The 17,862-nt window shown below is 42.2% G+C and overlaps 1 protein-coding gene across 2 annotated transcripts in view; it reads left to right on the top strand.

Moving 5' to 3' along the window:
* HMGXB3 (HMG-box containing 3) overlaps positions 1-17,862 on the top strand; it is a 45,021-nt gene that overhangs the window by 16,901 nt on the left and 10,258 nt on the right. The window contains exons 7-15 of one of the 2 annotated variants that reach the window (XM_073890872.1): positions 2,771-2,917; positions 3,014-3,189; positions 4,862-5,037; positions 5,180-5,277; positions 7,139-7,237; positions 8,809-8,958; positions 11,805-12,106; positions 12,617-12,744; positions 16,985-17,116. In XM_073890872.1, the coding sequence (XP_073746973.1) occupies positions 2,771-2,917; positions 3,014-3,189; positions 4,862-5,037; positions 5,180-5,277; positions 7,139-7,237; positions 8,809-8,958; positions 11,805-12,106; positions 12,617-12,744; positions 16,985-17,116 (1,408 nt within the window). Of the gene's footprint in view, positions 1-2,770; positions 3,190-4,861; positions 5,038-5,179; positions 5,278-7,138; positions 7,238-8,808; positions 8,959-11,804; positions 12,107-12,616; positions 12,745-16,984; positions 17,117-17,862 lie in introns of both variants that reach the window. The other variant, XM_025867254.2, reaches the window with a different exon arrangement.

Below are 17,862 nucleotides of genomic sequence, written 5' to 3'. Positions count from 1 at the left end.
AGCAGTGGGATTGTCTCTGTTACTGCTCTTCACTGCTTTCACTTCAAGGGGCAGGAAGGACCCAGTGCTAGTGTGTTTCAGATTTTGTTGAGTTTCTTGTGCTCACCATCTCTGTTGGGCTGCTATGCAGCCATTCGGTTTCCTCCCACCCTTAATGTACTTCCTCAGCTGCAGTAGAGAGATTGAATAGGATAGTCAGGATCCTCCTTGGCTCTTCTTCACAGATGCACACTGCTGTCTGTCAGGTCTGTCAAATGACCTTATTCCTTGTGCTTTTGCATTGATCCGTGGCCTTGTCTCCTTCAGGTTCTGTTTTTACTTTGGCTTTCTTTTCTTTTTCATTTATGTCCATTTTCTCCCTTTGATTGAAATAACTTTTGAGCCATGGTTCTTTTTCTAAGATCAAACTCATAATGTGAAACCAGTTTTTTTCTTAGCTGCTTGTCCCCCATCTTGATTTGCTAAGTCAGATTTTTTTCTCCAAAGGTTTTTATGAGAACTGCCATGTAAAGAGTAGGTGCTGTGATTTCTAAATCTCATAGGATCAGAATAAGTGAGTATAAGAAGAGAAAGGATAACATTTTAGCATCATTGCACTTGGACTTTTAGAGATAAAAGTGACTCTGGTTTTTAGATAGTCCAAGTCTCTAGCTGAAGAAAAATACATTCAAGAGAAGTAACTTGTTAAGTTCACATAGCTAATTATGTCAGTGCTTTTCCACTAAATCACACTTCTTAGGCATTGCTATGCTGTTTAGCTGCAGAATCTTAAGATTTCTGGAGTTCTGATTTTTGAAGCAGCAAGTATAAATAGTTTCTAAAAGCTCCAAATGTGTTCGTGCCCATCAAGAAATGACTCACCTTTTCTTGTATTGTTCCAGAGTTCATACTGGCTAAAATTAGCCCAAGAAAGTTTGGCACTGTTCCCAATGAATTGGGTGGAACAAAAGATGGTGTATAAAGCTCTTTAGCTCAAAGCCTCACTCCTTTGGCTCTCTGATAGTGGTAATTGAGGTCTCTGTGAGTGGGCAACTGGTAGTATTTACCTTCCATCTTAAAAGAAAGTGACATCTAAAAGGGTAGGCTGAGTTAAGGAAATGTGAGCTCACTAGCTAGCTTTTTGCTCTGATTCTTTAAATTATTCAGTCTCCCTGCAAAGGATTTTTATCTAAAATAGCCCACTTAGTGGGCAGTGCTTTGCTCAGAGATTTCATTGCAGGGATTTAGTTTAACTTGTCTCCTGTTTTTCTGCTGATTTTTCCCTCTCCAGCAGTCAGTGGGCTCTGTGCAGTTTACTTGGAATTTTTCTCTGTATTTACTTGTCCTTATGGATTATTATTGTGTGTTACAATCTGGGAATGCTTTACTGGAGATTTTTTTAAAGGTCATCCATATTGTTTTTTTTTTTCCAAAGATTTTATTTATTTATTTGAGAGAGAGAGAATGAGAGATAGAGAGCACGAGAGAGAAGAGGATCAGGGAGAAGCAGACGCCTTGCTAAGCAGGGAGCCCAATGTGGGACTCGATCCTGGGACTCCAGGATCATGACCTGAGCTGAAGGCAGTCGCTTAACTAACTGAGCCACCCAGGCGCCCCATCCATATTGATTGTTAATCAGAGGCAATGTGGTGCCCAGGTGGCTTTGGAAATGTGAGGGGTTTTGGTAGTCAGTGACTGGGTGAGAATACTGAAATTTAATAACATTAGCCACAGATGCTAACCTTCTGCAATGTGCAAGGGAATCCTGCACCATGAATTGGGCTACCCAAAAGGCTTTTGTACTGCTGTTGATGAACACTGAGAGCCTGACTCTTCTTATTTCATGGTGGCAAAATGAGGGTTCTAATGAAGTTTGTCTTAGGTGACATAAGTAATTAGATGTGAAGCACAGCCTAGATAGAACCCAGCTTTTATCCTTGTTTATAGTGCCTTTCGCTATTCACATGGAATTCTTAAAAAACTTTCCTGAGACCTGTTCTGGAGACGACCACGGTTTTTTTTTTTTTTAATTGTTTATGTGTATGTATATAAATATAGGTGTATGTGTACAGGTGTGCGTATAAATAATAGTGTATTTCCACAGCAATGCTGATGGGATAAAAGCTACTGCACCAAGGAATTTTTTAAAGTAGGTTGATCTGAAATAACAACTGGTATTTTTAGTGAGTTTGAGTATTTTCTAGTAAGTAATTAATATGTTTGAGTTAATTTGACCAAGGGAGAAGTTTGTGGCATGTGTGTAGGCCAGCCTTAAGATTTACCTGAAAGAATCTGGGACAGAAGAGTTTTCCCCAATAGAATTGGAAGCTTTGAGTCTCTCCATGTGAGATTTGACCACATTGGGATTAACTGAATCTCATAAAGGGACCACCAAGACAAACAATCTAGAACTTTTAGGCCCAGTATGGCAATATGTCAGCTTCTACCTAGACGTAGAGAAACAGACTTTGAAGAAAGGTCAGGCCCAAAATGCCAGCATTTGTTTGCTGAAACTTAAGCTATCAATGAGAAATTTGTTAGGAGAACAGCTTTATCCTAACTGGGGTGTTGAATACTGTAGTGAAAAGGACCTGAAGCCAGAAGACTTAGATTCAGGCCAGTTTTGTACTTGGGCCCTTAAGTTAGCTTATTACTTACTCTCTCTGGGTCTCTGTCTCCTAATCTGTTACCCATACATTTTTGTTGTGAGGATCAAATGAGAGAGTACTTGTGATGTGGTGTCCGCTGTAAAATGCTGTATGCATACAGGCATTCTTATTTTTTTTTCTAGGAAAAGCCAGCCAAAGTCAAAGTGGAATTGGCTCCTGGTATCTCCTCCAGAGGCTCGGTGGTTAAAAGAAATCAGCAGCCTGTCAACACTGAGCAAAACTCCCCTAAGGAACACGCCTCCAAACTGACTCTGGAGAACTCGGAAGCTGTAAGCCAGCTCCTAAGTGTAGCTCCTCCAAGAGAAGTGGGTGAGGAGAATGAGTGGGAGGAAGTGATCATCTCAGATGCCCATGTTTTGGTCAAGGAAGCTCCTGGGAGTCGTGGTACAGCAGCCACGAAGAAGCCGGTGGTCAAGAGTGGTGTGCAGCCTGAGGTCTCTCTGGGGACAACGGAGAATGACAGTCCTGGACCAGACATACCACCACCAGCTGAGAGGACCAGCACCTCCAGTCCTCTCCCTGCTCCTAAGAAGCCTGCAGGGTAAATTAATGTGCTCATATATTATAGGATTGTATTTAGACTAGCAGGTTGGGAAATGCTCCTTGTTTTATCCTATGTTCTTAGAGCATTCCTAAGAGGGAGGAGTTAACCCAGTTAATGGTTCCTATTTTAGAGATACAGAAACCAAGGCCTAGAGCCATGGAATGATTTGTCTTTTGTCTTACACTCAGCTATCCCTGCTTTGTTGTTAAGTTCCTGTACATCTCTTCTTGTCATTTTCTCTGAAGCAGTTATTAGGGTCCTGCTGGTACAAGCCGAGGGTCGTGTTACAAACTAGTATCCAATCCTGGATACTAGATTTGGAAGAAAAAAAATCTTATTAAGACATCTTATAGCACGATCCCTGTCCTGGTCGTCAGAGAATTCAATTTTGGTTGTGATCTGTCTCTGACTTTGGGCATTGTCCCTTCATGCCCGTTTGATCTTGGGCATTGTCCCTTCATGCCCATTCTCTCCTGAAAAATGTTGAGTTGGGTATTGAAAAATACCTAAAATTTAATGGCTGACCTTAACAGCCTGAACAAGATTGTGTGTAAAGCATGCACAGCCCAGTGCCTTACAGATAGGAGGAGGCCCATAAATATGGGCTATTTTTCCTCCCGTTCTCTCCTTAAAGGCCTGACCGGATTTTTCATGTGGCCCCTTCCCAGAGGCTATTATGGTCTTATAACTAATGGCCCTTATGGCCCCTATTTGTTTATATCGGTGGTTCTCAACAGGGAACACTTTTGCTCCCAGGGGACATTGAGGCAATGTTTAGAGGCATTTGGGGTTGTGACAGCTGTGGGGGAGGAGGTGCTGCAGGTATCTGGTGGGCAGAGGCCAGATGCGCTGCTAAACATCCTCCAGTGCACAGGACAGGCCCCGACAAAGAATTAGCCTGCCCAAAATGTCAGTAGTGCCAAGGCTTAGAAATTCTGGTGTATATTATTTGATTTAAAACATTTTCTTGTTGAATAGGAAATATATTCATACGGTTCAAACTCAGAAGATATAAACTGAAACAAATCTCTCTTCTAGCCCTTCCTTCACTCCCATTTCCATTTTCCAGACACAGCATTCCCACCTTCCTGTGTTTCTAGACATAGTTTTACACACATACTTCATATGTGTGTATGTATAGATGTGTATGTATATATATTTTTTTTCCTGCTTTTTTTTTTTTACACAAATGGTAGCATAACTTACTTCTATATCTTGCCTGTCTTTATTTAACAGTATACTTCGGGATGGTTCTGTATCCTTAGAGAATGAAGCCATGCAGTTTAGACCTTTTGTTTTGGGCAAGTGAGTCACTTGGCAAATGTGTATTGAGGCCCTCTATGATGTAGACTGTGCTCCGCACCGGAGCTACAAAAAAACTGGATTTTGTTCTGCAGGGTCTCTTAGCCGCCCTCACATGGGAGACTGATAAACTTTAAATACTAATGAGAGGCATATCAGATAGTATAACTCCAATAGCTGTTGGTATTCTGCACTGTGGGTACTGTTTTGTGCTTTTTTATCTTCATAACGACCCCATGAGATATCTCTCTAAAGCCTGACAGTTTACTACACTATCCCTCTACTAAAATGCTATTTGGAGATTGTACTTCGGTTTTCTTCCCCTTGGTCTGGAATTTTTAGATTTGCCTTCTTGTTTTTTTTTCAGAGTTGACCTGCTCACCCCTGGGGCCAGAGTCCCGGAGCTCAAAGGCAAAGCTCGGGTCAAACCCTCATTACTGGCTGCAGCAAGACCCATGAGAGCAATTCTCCCGGCCCCATCTAATGTGGGCCGAGGCAGCAGCATGGGACTGCCCAGGGCCCGGCAGGCCTTTCCCCTGAGTGGTAAGGGGCTGGGACAAACCTGGGAGTGGAGAGCTGTCCAGTGGGAAGGGGACAGGAGTGGGAGTTGTTGAGAATGGACTTGAGAGACTTAGGGAGACTCTGAATGCACTTAAGTGACCAGTTTGGCTCCTGATTATCTCAGATAAAACCCCTTCTGTGAGGACTTGTGGCCTGAAGCCAAGCACGCTGAAGCAGCTGGGCCAGCCGATCCAACAGCCATCAAATGCCAGGGAGGTGAAGGTAAGCCCCGTGCTCCAGAGGTGGGGCTTGTCGGACGCCTGCTGCTCTGAGGACAGGACTTCTACTTAGTGTCCCAAGGCCAGAGGCGAAAAGCCTGTTCTTGTACTGGTAGACTTCTGGAATGAAGTTGACCATGAATGAGTTACTTAGTTTTAGTTAAATTTCTTTTCTTGTTATAAAATGAATGCGTGTTTTTAAACTTTTAATTTAGAAATAATTTTGAGGGGTGCCTGGGTGGCTCAGTTGGTTAAGTGTCTGCCTTCGGCTCAGGTCATAATCCCGGGGTCTTGGGATCGAGCCCCGCGTCGTGCTCCCTGCTCAGCGGAGAGCCTGCTTTTCCCTCTGCTGCCCCCCACTTGTTCTCTCCCTCACTCTCTTAAATAAATAAAATCTTAAAAAAAAAAAATTTGGAAACTTAGGAAACACATCGCATTGCAAGAGTAAAGTCGGTGCAGAGAGCGAGCACGCACGTCTAACTCGTCGTCACTTGCGGTTACCGCCCGTCTTTGCCGTTTATCCTCCTGTGTTCTTCTAAAATACAGGTCGTTCAGGGGGTGACCTGTCCTTGAGCTTCTTACTGCTTCACTGTGTATTTCCTAAGAAGGGCATTCCGTTACTGACACGCTGATACGATACTTCAGTCTGTCATTTGCATTCCCATCTCATCGGTTTTAGCCAGTTAGGTCCTTGACAGCGTTTCTCCACTCCAGTACAGCAGTCAGTCCAGGATTAGGTAATTGCATTGAGCTGTCTTCTTTCTTTAGCCTCTTTTGGAAAAAATGAATGCATGGCTGTTACAGAAAATTCAGGTAAGGCAGAAAGAAAATAAATCCCTGTCACCCAGCGCCCATTCAGCCTTTAAGTCCTTTCCTATATTTGTGTGTGTTTTTTAATAGGATTTTTTTAAAACCAAGAAACATGGCTCTTACTCCACATTCTGGTTTGTAGCCAGTATATAATCCATTCAACTTAATGATAGAGTTATTAGAGGCCTCCCAGGTGCCAGAAATTCAGTGTATTCAAGCACACTTGCTCTTACGTTTTTTGTTTTAGTTCGTTTTCCATATGTGACTAGAATAGTTAGGATCAAAATTCCCTAAATCAGCATTTTTTTACTAGACCTCTTTTTTTGGGTCATGACCCTCAATAACACATTTTCACATCACAGCCCAGTAAACTTATCCATACCTGTATACGTAAAAACTGTAAGGAAGCTATCTATGCCTTTATTATATGTAGTCACTTCGCTATTTTCCATTTTGCAAAATGCTCGTTTCAACTCATTAATTTCATGAGCCCTCAGTGGGTCACGACCTGTAGTTCAGAAACCCTGTTAGACCAAATTGAAATAGGAAAATCAGGCTGAAGGCAGCTGCTTAACCGACTGAGCCACCCAGGTGCCCCAAACATTGGAAAATTTCATAGATGGTGGTAAAAGGGAAAACAGGCATGATCTTCCTCTCACCCTGTGACACTTTAGTGAACAGTCTCTCAGACTTCTTTCTGTGCCAACATTATTCAACCACATATTTGCATGTATAACCATCATGAGCTTTTCTCACTTGGTATCAGTTGTCCATCTGATTCACAGTGTTTCTAACATGTAGTGTTAGAAGCTGCACAGAAGACTGTGGCAACCCTGGACTTGGAAGTGATACTCAACCTTTGGTAGGCTGGTGATGCTGGCTAGCATCCTAGAAGGCTCACATGGAGCATAGCTCTACACATTCCCTTGGGAAACTATCTCCTCAAGCTGTTTCGGGACACAGGACCTCAGCAATTTGAGGTTTCAGATAAACCTCAATTAGATAAACTGTCTATAAACTCTTAGATAAAGTAAATCACTTGTTCTGATCCACAGCTCTCAAATGGTCCGGCCAGTAGGACATCTCAGGTGAAAGTTGTAGAGGTCAAGCCTGATATGTTTCCTCCATACAAGTACAGCTGCACTGTAACGCTGGTAAGTGTAGCCAGGTGATGAGTTGACATGGAGGTGGTTTTGGTTTTCTGGTGGAGGGTGAGTAGAAGTCTGAGGGAGGTGGGGAGTGGTAGTTCGGAGTGATAGTAGGGTCAGGGATAGATCATTGGTTCTGAAGAGGCCATCACTGATACAAATGATAGCTGCTGGGTGAATCAGCTGGGTTTTTCCCAGACGAGATCTACAGAGTGTAGGCCAGCTGAGACCTGGATATTTCTTGGAGAGTAATTGGAGATGAGAATCTAGTCCAGCTTTAGCATTCAGCAGTCTTTGGACCTTTTCGCCTCAGAAGTGTTTTCCACAGATAAGCTTGAGAAAGTTGTATTTATCCTCCTTAGCATAGTCACATTCAGTACTGGTATCTCAAAGCATTTGAGAAGTGCTTTGGTAAAGCAACTTTGTTTCACTTGGCATTTCCTACCAAGGTTTTCCCTCCCCACCCACCTTTTATTTTTAACACTACATATATCATCCCAGTAAACAAATGTGTGACTCTGGGGTCATCCTTTAGCAGGGTAAGCCACGTGGAGCAGTAGAATAAACACTTGAAGGACTTCATCCAGAAGTGGTTCTGGCTCTGCTGCCAGCATGCCACATGACCTTGGGCAAGGCTCTTTGCTTCTCTGGGCCTTAGTTTTTACCATCTATAAAGTGCTGCGTCATTCTCGATACCATGTTGGGGCTTTTCTTGCTCTTAATATTCTCTAATTTTGTTGATCCTTAAGGTACCAGTTAGCCAGGTACCTTTTTGCAGGTTCTCTGGCTGAGCTGAGTAGGATACACAGATTTTGAGAGAGCAGCTGGATTTTTGAAAATTCTTACCAGATAAAGGCAGACAGGTGCAGAACCATTCATTCATTCAAAAAATATTTCCTGAGCACCTGCCCTGGCCAGGCACTTTGCTGGTGATTCCGTAGTAACAAGACAGCACAGTATGGTGGATTAATGCATAGTCTTGGCCTGATCCTTAAGGAGAATATCTCCTTTATCCTGGATACCTGCTTAGTTTTCTTTCCCCAGAGACCTAGTTATATGCCATCTGTACCTTTACTTCCCCATCCCTTTGGCTACAGGAGGCACTAGGGTTACCATCTGGGGGAACTTTCAGGACCTTCCTCTTTGGCTGATTAGATAACAGCTTGTCGTAAGAGCCTAGATGTCGTAGGAGCCTAGGTAGTGCAGAGGTCATGGTTGTCTTCAGGCAGGGCATGGACTCTCTTAGTTCACCACAGTATCCAGCACTCTGTTAGAAAAGGCCTGCTTCACTCTGCTGGTGGCCTGGACCCTGAAGGCATTTGAATTTCTGACCCTTAAGAGTCCACTCGTTTCACAGATGGGGAGGAGGGACTTGCCAAAATTACACAGGCTGTAGTAAGTTGAAAGGGGATAACTGCAGAAAAAGGATCTTGTTTCAAGGCTTTTTGGAAGTTAGTCTACATGTACTTTTGCAGTTGTCACTCTCATCTTTGAATGACTGATAGCTGGTCATCCTGGTTTTTTACTCTGCCCAGGTGTAACTTTCATGGAATTAAATATTGGTCTTACTTTTTTAGGATTTGGGCCTGGCTACTTCAAGAGGCAGGGGAAAATGCAAGAATCCCTCTTGTAACTACGTCTACACCAACAGGCATAAACCGCGGATTTGTCCCAGTTGTGGTTTTAACCTTGCCAAAGACCGAACTGAGAAGACCACCAAGGCTCTCGTGAGTTCCTTCCCTAAACACATCCCGTCACCTTGTGTGAGCTCTGTTGGTGCACCTGTTTTAGTAGAAATAGAAAATGATTTCTTAGTACATGATAGTAGTTAGAACACCAGAACTGTAACCAGTTGTTAAGTTCTTAACCTAGCCTCCTTCTCTCTGGGCTTCCTTGTCTTCATTGTTAAGTTGAGAAGGTTGGCTAGGTACCTGAATGTCTGAAAACCTTCTAGCCCAGTGGACCAAGAGTTCATTCCCCAAGGTGAGTGGGAACACAGGCTTTAAAGAGAATTCTGAAGAAGAGAGGGATGGAAGGGTTACATTCTTTTAGATCTGAGACCTGGTGGAGGACCTGTAAATAGTGTCTTGGTATGTAGAGAATGCCAACCCTAAGACTTTGTAGATTAGATCACTGCTTCTCAGTTTCCTTGCAGAGCTTTTGGCTCAACACAAAGCTTTACTTCTAGCAGTCTTGGCAAATCTCTCTGAGGTTGGACCAAGCTATTTGGATGGTAAAACACATTCCACTTGGCTCCTTAGGACTTGTTTTTTGTTTATCAGAACCGGGAAAAGTGGGTATGTTTAGAGGTCCTGTGAATTTCTTTAAGCGAGCAGAAAGATACAGCACCTGAGGCAGCAGATGGAATGACTAGGTTGAGGGTAAGAAGACAGATCTCCCTGATCTGCCTTGGGGGAAAAGAGGAGGGCATCCAGAATAGGTCAGGATCCAAGGTGGAGCCTGGCCACTCCAGATCTAAGCTGGACTTTGCAAGGTGGGCAGGATTTGGATGGAAGGGGAAGGCATTCCATACTCAAGGATAAGCAATGGCAAAAGCAAGGAGCTGGAGAGGGTGTTCCAGTCGCCTAAAAGAGAAAGATATGTAGGGAGGAGTACAGAAAATAAGGCACAGAAGGCCCATTGGGGCCGTACTGTGGAAGATCTTTAATGCTAAACCAGGCGATTTGTTTTTTAGGCCGTAGGGTCACATTGAGGCCCATGATTTGACGACATTCTGTCTTGACTCCCAGTGACACCACTGGGAGTCTCTTTTAGGGCAGGTGTATCTATTTCGCCATATCATTTGACCCGGGAGTGTGCATAATCAATGTGTTGATCAGTGATTATAGAATGGAATTGAGTTCCGTATAGGTAGAGGCTCTGAACATGCCTTTCTCCTATTTGATTGTAGCTGTTGGTGTGGTTTGCAGTATGGAAATGGATGTTGGTCCCTAGATTTAGGATAATGAAGTGACGTAATTTTCCAGGTCAGACAGGAATGGTCTAGGGACTTCTAGCCTATTGATTTCAAATCCTAGTCTTTGAAATTTATATTTGTATTTATATTTATATTCTTCTGTCTTTGGCTTATAGCTGCCTACCCGTGGGACACTTATCTTCTGACATTCTGTCACCTTTAACTTCCTAAATTTTAGAGAAATAAAATGTAATTACTGTTTTTCATAAACTGGAACACTGGTCAGAGACCCTGGGGACCTTTGTTGGGGACCTTTGTGTGTGGTGCTCTTTGGGGCCCCCTGGTGGCCATATGTTTCCTGTGCAACTTGTCCTTGGCTGTAATTAAGACTATAACATCTTTGGGCAGGAATGGTCTTCGTTCTTTTCCATCTTTCATCTGGTTCAGAGCAAAAGGATATAGTATTCCTGTCAACTCTTCTTCCAATCCATGGTTCAACATAGTCATGACTGGGAACACACTATCTACGAGGGCAACTCCTAGTGTCATTCAGCTCTCTGCAGCCGTTCATTCTTTCTTTCAGCAAGCACACATTGAATGCCTACCATAGGTCAGGTCTTTGGAGATACAGAGATAAATAGGACATGGTCCCTTCCCTTGAGGAGCTCACAGTCTAGTGGGGGAGAGAGGTAGCCAAACTTACAGATAATGAGACCAAGAGTTGTTGCAGGTGTGCAGAGTTACTAGAAAGTTCCTTCTTGTTATTTAGCAGTTAACTTCTGCAAAGCAACATGTAATATGTCCAGCAAATATGAATTAGCATTTTTGTGTGCCGTTATGCTGGTATTGGGAATCTATAAATAAGCAGGGACCTTATTCTCACCAGAGATGGGGGAATAGTCTCACCAACTGTGAGTCAGTGAATTCTGCAGTAAAAGAATGGACTCTGGGAGCATGAGGGAGGGAGGGATTCCTGCTGCATTTGTACAAGGGATTGTAAAGGACCTGTTTTTAATGAGCATTTCAGAACCTTGTTCGTGAAAGCCTCTGATTGGTGTCTAATATAGTTCCCTTGTACCCAGAAGATAAAAGTGTTAAAGAGAAATACTTGAAGCAGTACATACAGATCGTTGTTTATGTATCAAAACTACCATTCATAGAGTTTTCATTGCATCCCCAGTACTGTGTGCTAAGTGCTTTACTTGCAATATTTTATTGACTCTGTACAACAACTCTAGGAGATCACTAGTATTTCATCCTTCGTTTCATAGGTGAGGAAACTGAGGCTCAGAAAGATAACTAAATTGCTTTGGTTCACACATGTGTAGCTGTTACGTGGCATGTCCAAAATTGAGACCTGGGTGTGTTATTCTCTAAATCCCATCCCTGGTGAATGGAAGCTGACTCTTGAAACTATTACCAAGCAGTGTGTGTCATCCTCTCATTTCTGAGAGAGAACCTAGCACCAGAGAAGGAAAGCACCTGCGTTGAGTCACACAACGAGTTACTAACTGAGCTGGTTCAAAGACTAGGGTCCCCTCCCCCCCTTACCATGGCTGGGCCCATCCCTCTGTCACTTGTAGCCTCTCCGTGTTTTAGCCTGAGGCTGGTGGTACCCTGGGTGCTGGCTGATCGTTCAGTCCGCTCTCTTTCCAGGAGGTCAACTCACCTCTCCCAGATGTGCTGAGTGCCACAGAGCCGCTGAGCCTGGCCCAGAGGGAGATCCAGCGCCAGTCCACGCTGCAGCTACTGCGCAAAGTCCTGCAGATTCCTGAGAACGAGTCAGAGCTGGCCGAGGTCTTCGCCCTGATTCACGAACTCAACAGCTCTCGACTCATTCTGTCCAACGTGAGTGAAGAGACAGTCACCATCGAGCAGACCTCTTGGTCGAATTATTATGAGTCTCCGTCCACGCAGTGCCTACTCTGTAGCAGCCCATTATTCAAAGGGGGACAAAAGTAAGCACCCCTTTCAGATTTACCCCGTCCCCAGCTGCCCTGTCTTCCTCAGCCCATATTGCCCCTTTGAGATAGCTATAAAGTTAAAGCCTTTGAAGGTGTTAGTCTCTGTTTCTCTTAGGTTTCCTTTGCTTTTGAACTGCTAAAGTAAAATAGTAATAATTAGTAATCGTCTATTATTTTTAATGAAAAATGCCTGAAAGTTATTGTTACCAAGTTAGGATTTTATTTACATTTGGACTGCCCAGCATAATGCTTGGATTTGGGAGTTCAGGGGGATTGGTTAAATTGGGTAATAAATTAAGAGTTACGTTAACTTTCGGGGTGATTCCACAGACCTTATTCCAACAGAGTGGGAACACCCACCTAGAAAACCCTGGAACATAAGCCCCAGCACCTTCATTTGCCTATTGCATTAGTCTTGAGAATTTTGCCATTGATCACTGAGGCTTGGGACTGCATTAAGTTGATTTCCCTTCTGTTTTTCTGTTGGTGATGTTTTGGTACTAGCTCCCTGGCTGGGCCCCAGGAGTGCTGGCTGCTGACAGCCAGCCGGCTGCAGGTGGTGACTGCCCAAGTGAAGATGTGTCTGAACCCTCATTGTCTGGCCCTGCACAGTTTCATGGACATTTATACAGGTGGGTGTCAGTCTTTCTTCCCTCAGAGGGCCCCAAAGCAGGCTTGGGCGCAGCCTCTGGGGGTTAGACCTTGCTCCTTTGAGCACTGGGCCTTCTTTCAGATGGAGCTTCTGAGAAAGAGGCAGTTTTTCCTTCTGGATGTCTTAGCCCCAGAAGATGATGTTCGTCTATCAAGTGTTAGGACTCTCATATCTGGGATCTTTAAACAAAGTTCATTCCTAAATAACAAATCCTCATTGTGGAAGAAATGGAACATGCTGACACGTATAAAGAAGAAACTGAAGCCAGTAGTAATCGTACTGCCGTGAGATAAACACTTAGCATTCTGCTCTTTAATCTTTCAGATGTGTTTTCATCCATACAGAATATAAGGCCCTGGGAAATTTATGGGTTTATAGTTTTTCTTTCGACAGAAGTGGGATTGTGCTGGGTATTATTTTGGAATATTATTTTTAAGTTTAGCAGTGTATCATAGGCATCTTTCTGTGCCAGCAAGTGGAGAAATACATGACCATTTTTAAGGGGGGCATGGGACTCCATTTTAGAATCCTCCTTGTAATTAACTAATGGTGTGCAGGCCTTAATTATTTCCTCTGGGGCACATGCTCCACACAGAATTGCTGCGTGTTTACCTATCCCCCCTAAAATTCATCAACTCCAAACACTACAGAGCATTCACCATGTGCCAACAATGTCAGAATTTGGATCTTGAATTTCACATGTAGAATTGAGTGCTGAAGATTAAAGAGTATCTGTTACTCTCTTTGTCTTCAGAACCTTCAGGTGCCTTGTTTTGAATTCATGCTCTTAATGTTTTGTATCGCCCAATAGAATTTGTCCTATTTTTTGGTCTTGCCAGTAGTTAATGAGAACACCATTTACCTGCAGTCTGTCTAGGTCAGTAGTACCTAGGATTACATATATTTTTTTTTTAATTTTATCTTTTAAATTTACATACAGCAAAATTTACTTTGTTGTTTGACGGTTACATGAGTTCTGACAAATGCACCGAGATGTTTAACTGCCACCGCAATCAATAGAACAGTTCCATTGCCCAAAGCCTTTCTCCTGTACTGTGCCCTTGTTATCAAACCCACCCCACACCCTTAGCCTCTAGCAACCATTTGATAATGTTCTTCATTCCTATAGCTTTATCTTTCCAGAATGTCACTCACGTCACAGTATGTAGCATTTTTACAAAATTATTTTTAAAAATGAGTTTTTGAATTTAAGTATAGTTGATATACAGTGTTTGTAGCATTTTTTTTTTTTAAGATTTTATTTATTTGACAGAGACAGCAAGAGAGGGAACACAAGTAGGGGGAGTGGGAGAGGGAGAAGCAGGCTTCCCGCTGAGCAGGGAGCCCGATGCGGGGCTTGATCCCAGGACCCTGGGATCATGACCTGAGCCGAAGGCAGACACTTAACTGAGCCACCCAGGTGCCCCTGTTTGTAGCATTTTAAGTGAGTCTGGCTTCTTTCATTAAACATCATGCCTTTTGAAAGTCATCCATATCGGGGGCACCTGGGTGGCTCAGTCCATTGAGCGTCTGACTCTTGGTTTTGGCTCAGGTCATGATCTCAGGGTCCTGTGATCAAGCCCCGTGTCAGGCTCTGGGTTCAGCATGTAGTCTGCTTGGCATTCTGCCCCTCTCTCTGCGCCTCCTCCCACTCAAGTGCACTTTCTCTCTCTCAAAAAAAAAAAAAACGAAAGAAAAAGTCAAGTCATCCATATTGTTGTATGTATCAATAGTTCCTTCTTCATGTTGAGTAGTTTTCCATTGTGTGGAGTACCACAATTTGCTTATCTTCACTTGTTGAAGGACATACGTGTTGTTACCAGGTTTTGACACATGAATAGAGCTACTATAAACATTCACATACAGGCTTTTGTGTGAACACAAATTTTCATTTCTCTTGAGTGAATACTGAGGAGTCAAATTGCTGGGCTGTATGCTAAGTGTGGTTTATTTTTTTTTTCTAAAGGAACTGCCAGACTGTTACATAAATGTTTGTACCATTTTGCAGTACCTCCCAACAGTGAGTGAGAGTTCTGTTTTGCTCCATTTGTGAGCACTTGATACTGTTTATTTTTTTCTTAGCCATTCTGATGGTTTTATGAAGTGGTACCTCATTGTGGTTCTGATTTGTATTTCCTCGATGACTGATGATATTGAGCATCATTTCATGGGTTTATTTGCCACCCATGTGTCATCTTTGGTGAAATATCTATTCCATCTTTGGCTTGTTGAATTGGATTGTTTTCTTACTGTTGAATTTTGAGAGTTTTTTTTTTTTTTTTGAGAATTCTTTATATATTCTGGACCCATAAGTCCTTTTCAGATAACTGATTTACAGATGTTTTCTTATGGTCTCTGGCTTGACTTTTCGTTCTCTAAATGGAATCCTCCACAGAGCAGAAGTTCTTAGGACAAAGACCACTTCATCAGTTGTTACTTCTAGGGATTATGCTTTTGATGGCCTAAGGTGTGTCTCTCTAGGTGAAGATCATAAATATTTTTTCTATTTTTTTCTAGTTTTATGATTTTATGGGTTACATTTAGGTCTGTGATTCATTTTGAATTCATTATTATATAAAGTGGGAGGCCCAGATTGAGTTCTTTCTTTTCTTCTTTTGCATATGGACATCATTTGTACCACCATTTGTTGAAAGGTAGTCTTTTCTCCATTGAGTTGCTTTGGCTCCTTTGTTGAAAAACAGCCGATCATATATGTGTGGGTATATTTCTGTGGTCTATGCTGTCCCATTGGTTTATGTTGTCTGTTCTTTTGCCAATACCACACTGGTCTGGATTACTACAGCCCAGATAGTAGGTCCTTAAATCAGTTAGTGTGAGTCCTCCCACCTTGTTCTTCCTGAATTGTTTTCTGAGTTGTTTTGGCTATTTTAGTTCCTTTCTATTTCCATATAAATTTTAAAGTCAGCTTCTCAGTATCTGCAGAATCCTGTTAGAATTTTAATTGGGATTACATTGAATCTATATAGATCAATTGGTCAAAGCTTGACATGCTTAGAAATACTGAGTCTTCTAATCCCTAAACCTGTCCATCTTTCCATTTTATTAGGGTTTTCTTTATTTCTTTCATCAGTGGTTTGTAGTTTTAAGCATATAGATCCTGCACATATTTTGTTAGATTTATACCTGTTATTTCATTTTGTTCCATGGTAAATAATGTGGTTCAGTTTCTAACTGTTCAGTGTTAGTGTAGAAACATGATTGGGTAGACAAAACCCATTTTTATCCAGTGACCATGCTAAACTCACTTACCAGCTTAAGGAACTTTTTGTAGATCAATATTATAATTTTTTTAAAGTTTGCCAATTTGGTAGGTAAAAACTAGTGTATCATTTCTTAATTTGCATTTATTTGATTACTAGGAGGATGTATTTTTTTTTAATATCTTTGAATTTTGTGAACATTTCCATTCTTCATTGGAATATTGACTGAGTTCTTCCCTAGTTTATCCATTGCCTTTTACTTTGTGATTTTTTTTTTTTTCTGGACACAAAGGTATTTTTCTGTTTTTTTTTGGGGGGGGGGTTGCTTTTTGTTTTTATTTTAATTTTTATGTAATCATATTTAATCATCTCCTTTATTGGTTTCAAGTATTTGGTATCATGCTCAGAAAGGACTTCCCCACTCCTCTATACTCTTCTTTCATGGGAGCACATATTATAGAACTTGATTTTGTGCAAATTTGCGCATTATACTTTGTGCAAATATAAAATTGCCCTCTTTTTTTGGTCTTAAATTGACTGCATTTAAATCCCTCCAAGTCTTTTATCTCGGGATTTGGTTAGGGGTGGGTGATTTTGTTGCTTTTGTTACATCTCCTACACATCCCTGGACTAGAGGGTGCTCCTGGCCTTTACCCATGGTGCAGTTGTTGAGAAGTAGAGGAAGAGTGGGCCCTGGTGGTCCATGAGGGCTGAGCTGGGCGGTATGGAGGGTTTTGGATTTTTTGTTTGTTTGTTTTAATTAAAAATTCCTATACAGATTTCATTGCTTGCTTTTTTCATTTAACAGTGTATTATGGACAGCTCCACGCCGGAGCATTTAGGTCTATGTTATTCTTTTTAATGAGGTATAATTTTCTGTTTTAGGAATGTACCATAATTAACTATTCCCCTGTTGCTGGATACTTAGTTTGTTTCTAATTTTTTCCATTGTGGATGTTTTACAGTGAGTTTCTCTGTTGCCTCTTTTTAACTTTACAGGTCTCTTTAATGTTGGGAACAAGCTACTAGTGAGCCTGGACTTGCTTTTTGCAATCCGGAACCAGATCAAGCTGGGAGAGGACCCCAGAGTGTCCATCAGTGCTGTTCTGAAGTCAGTGCAGGAGCAGACAGGTACAGGTTGGCTTCTTCCCTTTCCCACACTCGTCCTGAGTCCCCTGGGAATTTTCAGCGATGGGCTTTGGTTGAAAATATCAACTTAGAGAAGAATCTGATAGTTTGAAAAAGAGACATTCTTGACTTCCCTGATGCACTCCTCTTTTTTAATTTTACAAATGCCAAAAACGTGAATCTTTCCATCCATCCAGGGAACCTTCATCAAAAGGTTAAGCTGACTCTTTAGAAGTTGATCCTTTGATGATAGGTAGAGTTGGCCTCGCTGCATGTTAATTGGATTCATTCTGAATACACAGGTTCTGGAGGTCTGCTACCAGTCCCAAGGCTCATATTGAGACTTGAAGATGGGGATCAGCCTCCTTAATATTAGAAATTCTTTTTCTCCTTGCTTTCCTTCTTTCTTTTGATGCTTTCCCCTTCCCATCTCTGTAGACTTCAGTTCCCTTGCACCTTGCCTGCTGTGAAGTCATATGGAATAGGGCAAAGGTTCTAGGGTTGGAGAGGCCTGTGTTTTGGAGTCTTGGCTCTGCCAGTTAGTGGCAGCGTGATTTTTGAGTCAGTTATCCTCTGTGTCTCAGTTTCTCCAGTTGTAAAATGGGGATGAGACTAGCTTTGGTTTCATAAAGACGTGAGAGTTAAATGAAATAATGTATTCGAAGATGTCAGCACATGTTCTGGTGCCTAGTAGGTACTGGCGCAAGGCAGTTTTAATAACTCTGGAATTGCCCTTTGGGGTTGCCACC

The sequence above is a fragment of the Callorhinus ursinus genome, unplaced genomic scaffold (assembly GCF_003265705.2).
Source record: "Callorhinus ursinus isolate GAN/ISIS: 27379988/994484 unplaced genomic scaffold, GSC_fseal_2.0 scaffold3, whole genome shotgun sequence".
NCBI lineage: Eukaryota > Metazoa > Chordata > Mammalia > Carnivora > Otariidae > Callorhinus > Callorhinus ursinus.
Note: the sequence above shows the minus strand (reverse complement) of the source record. Positions and strands in the feature narration are given on the sequence as shown.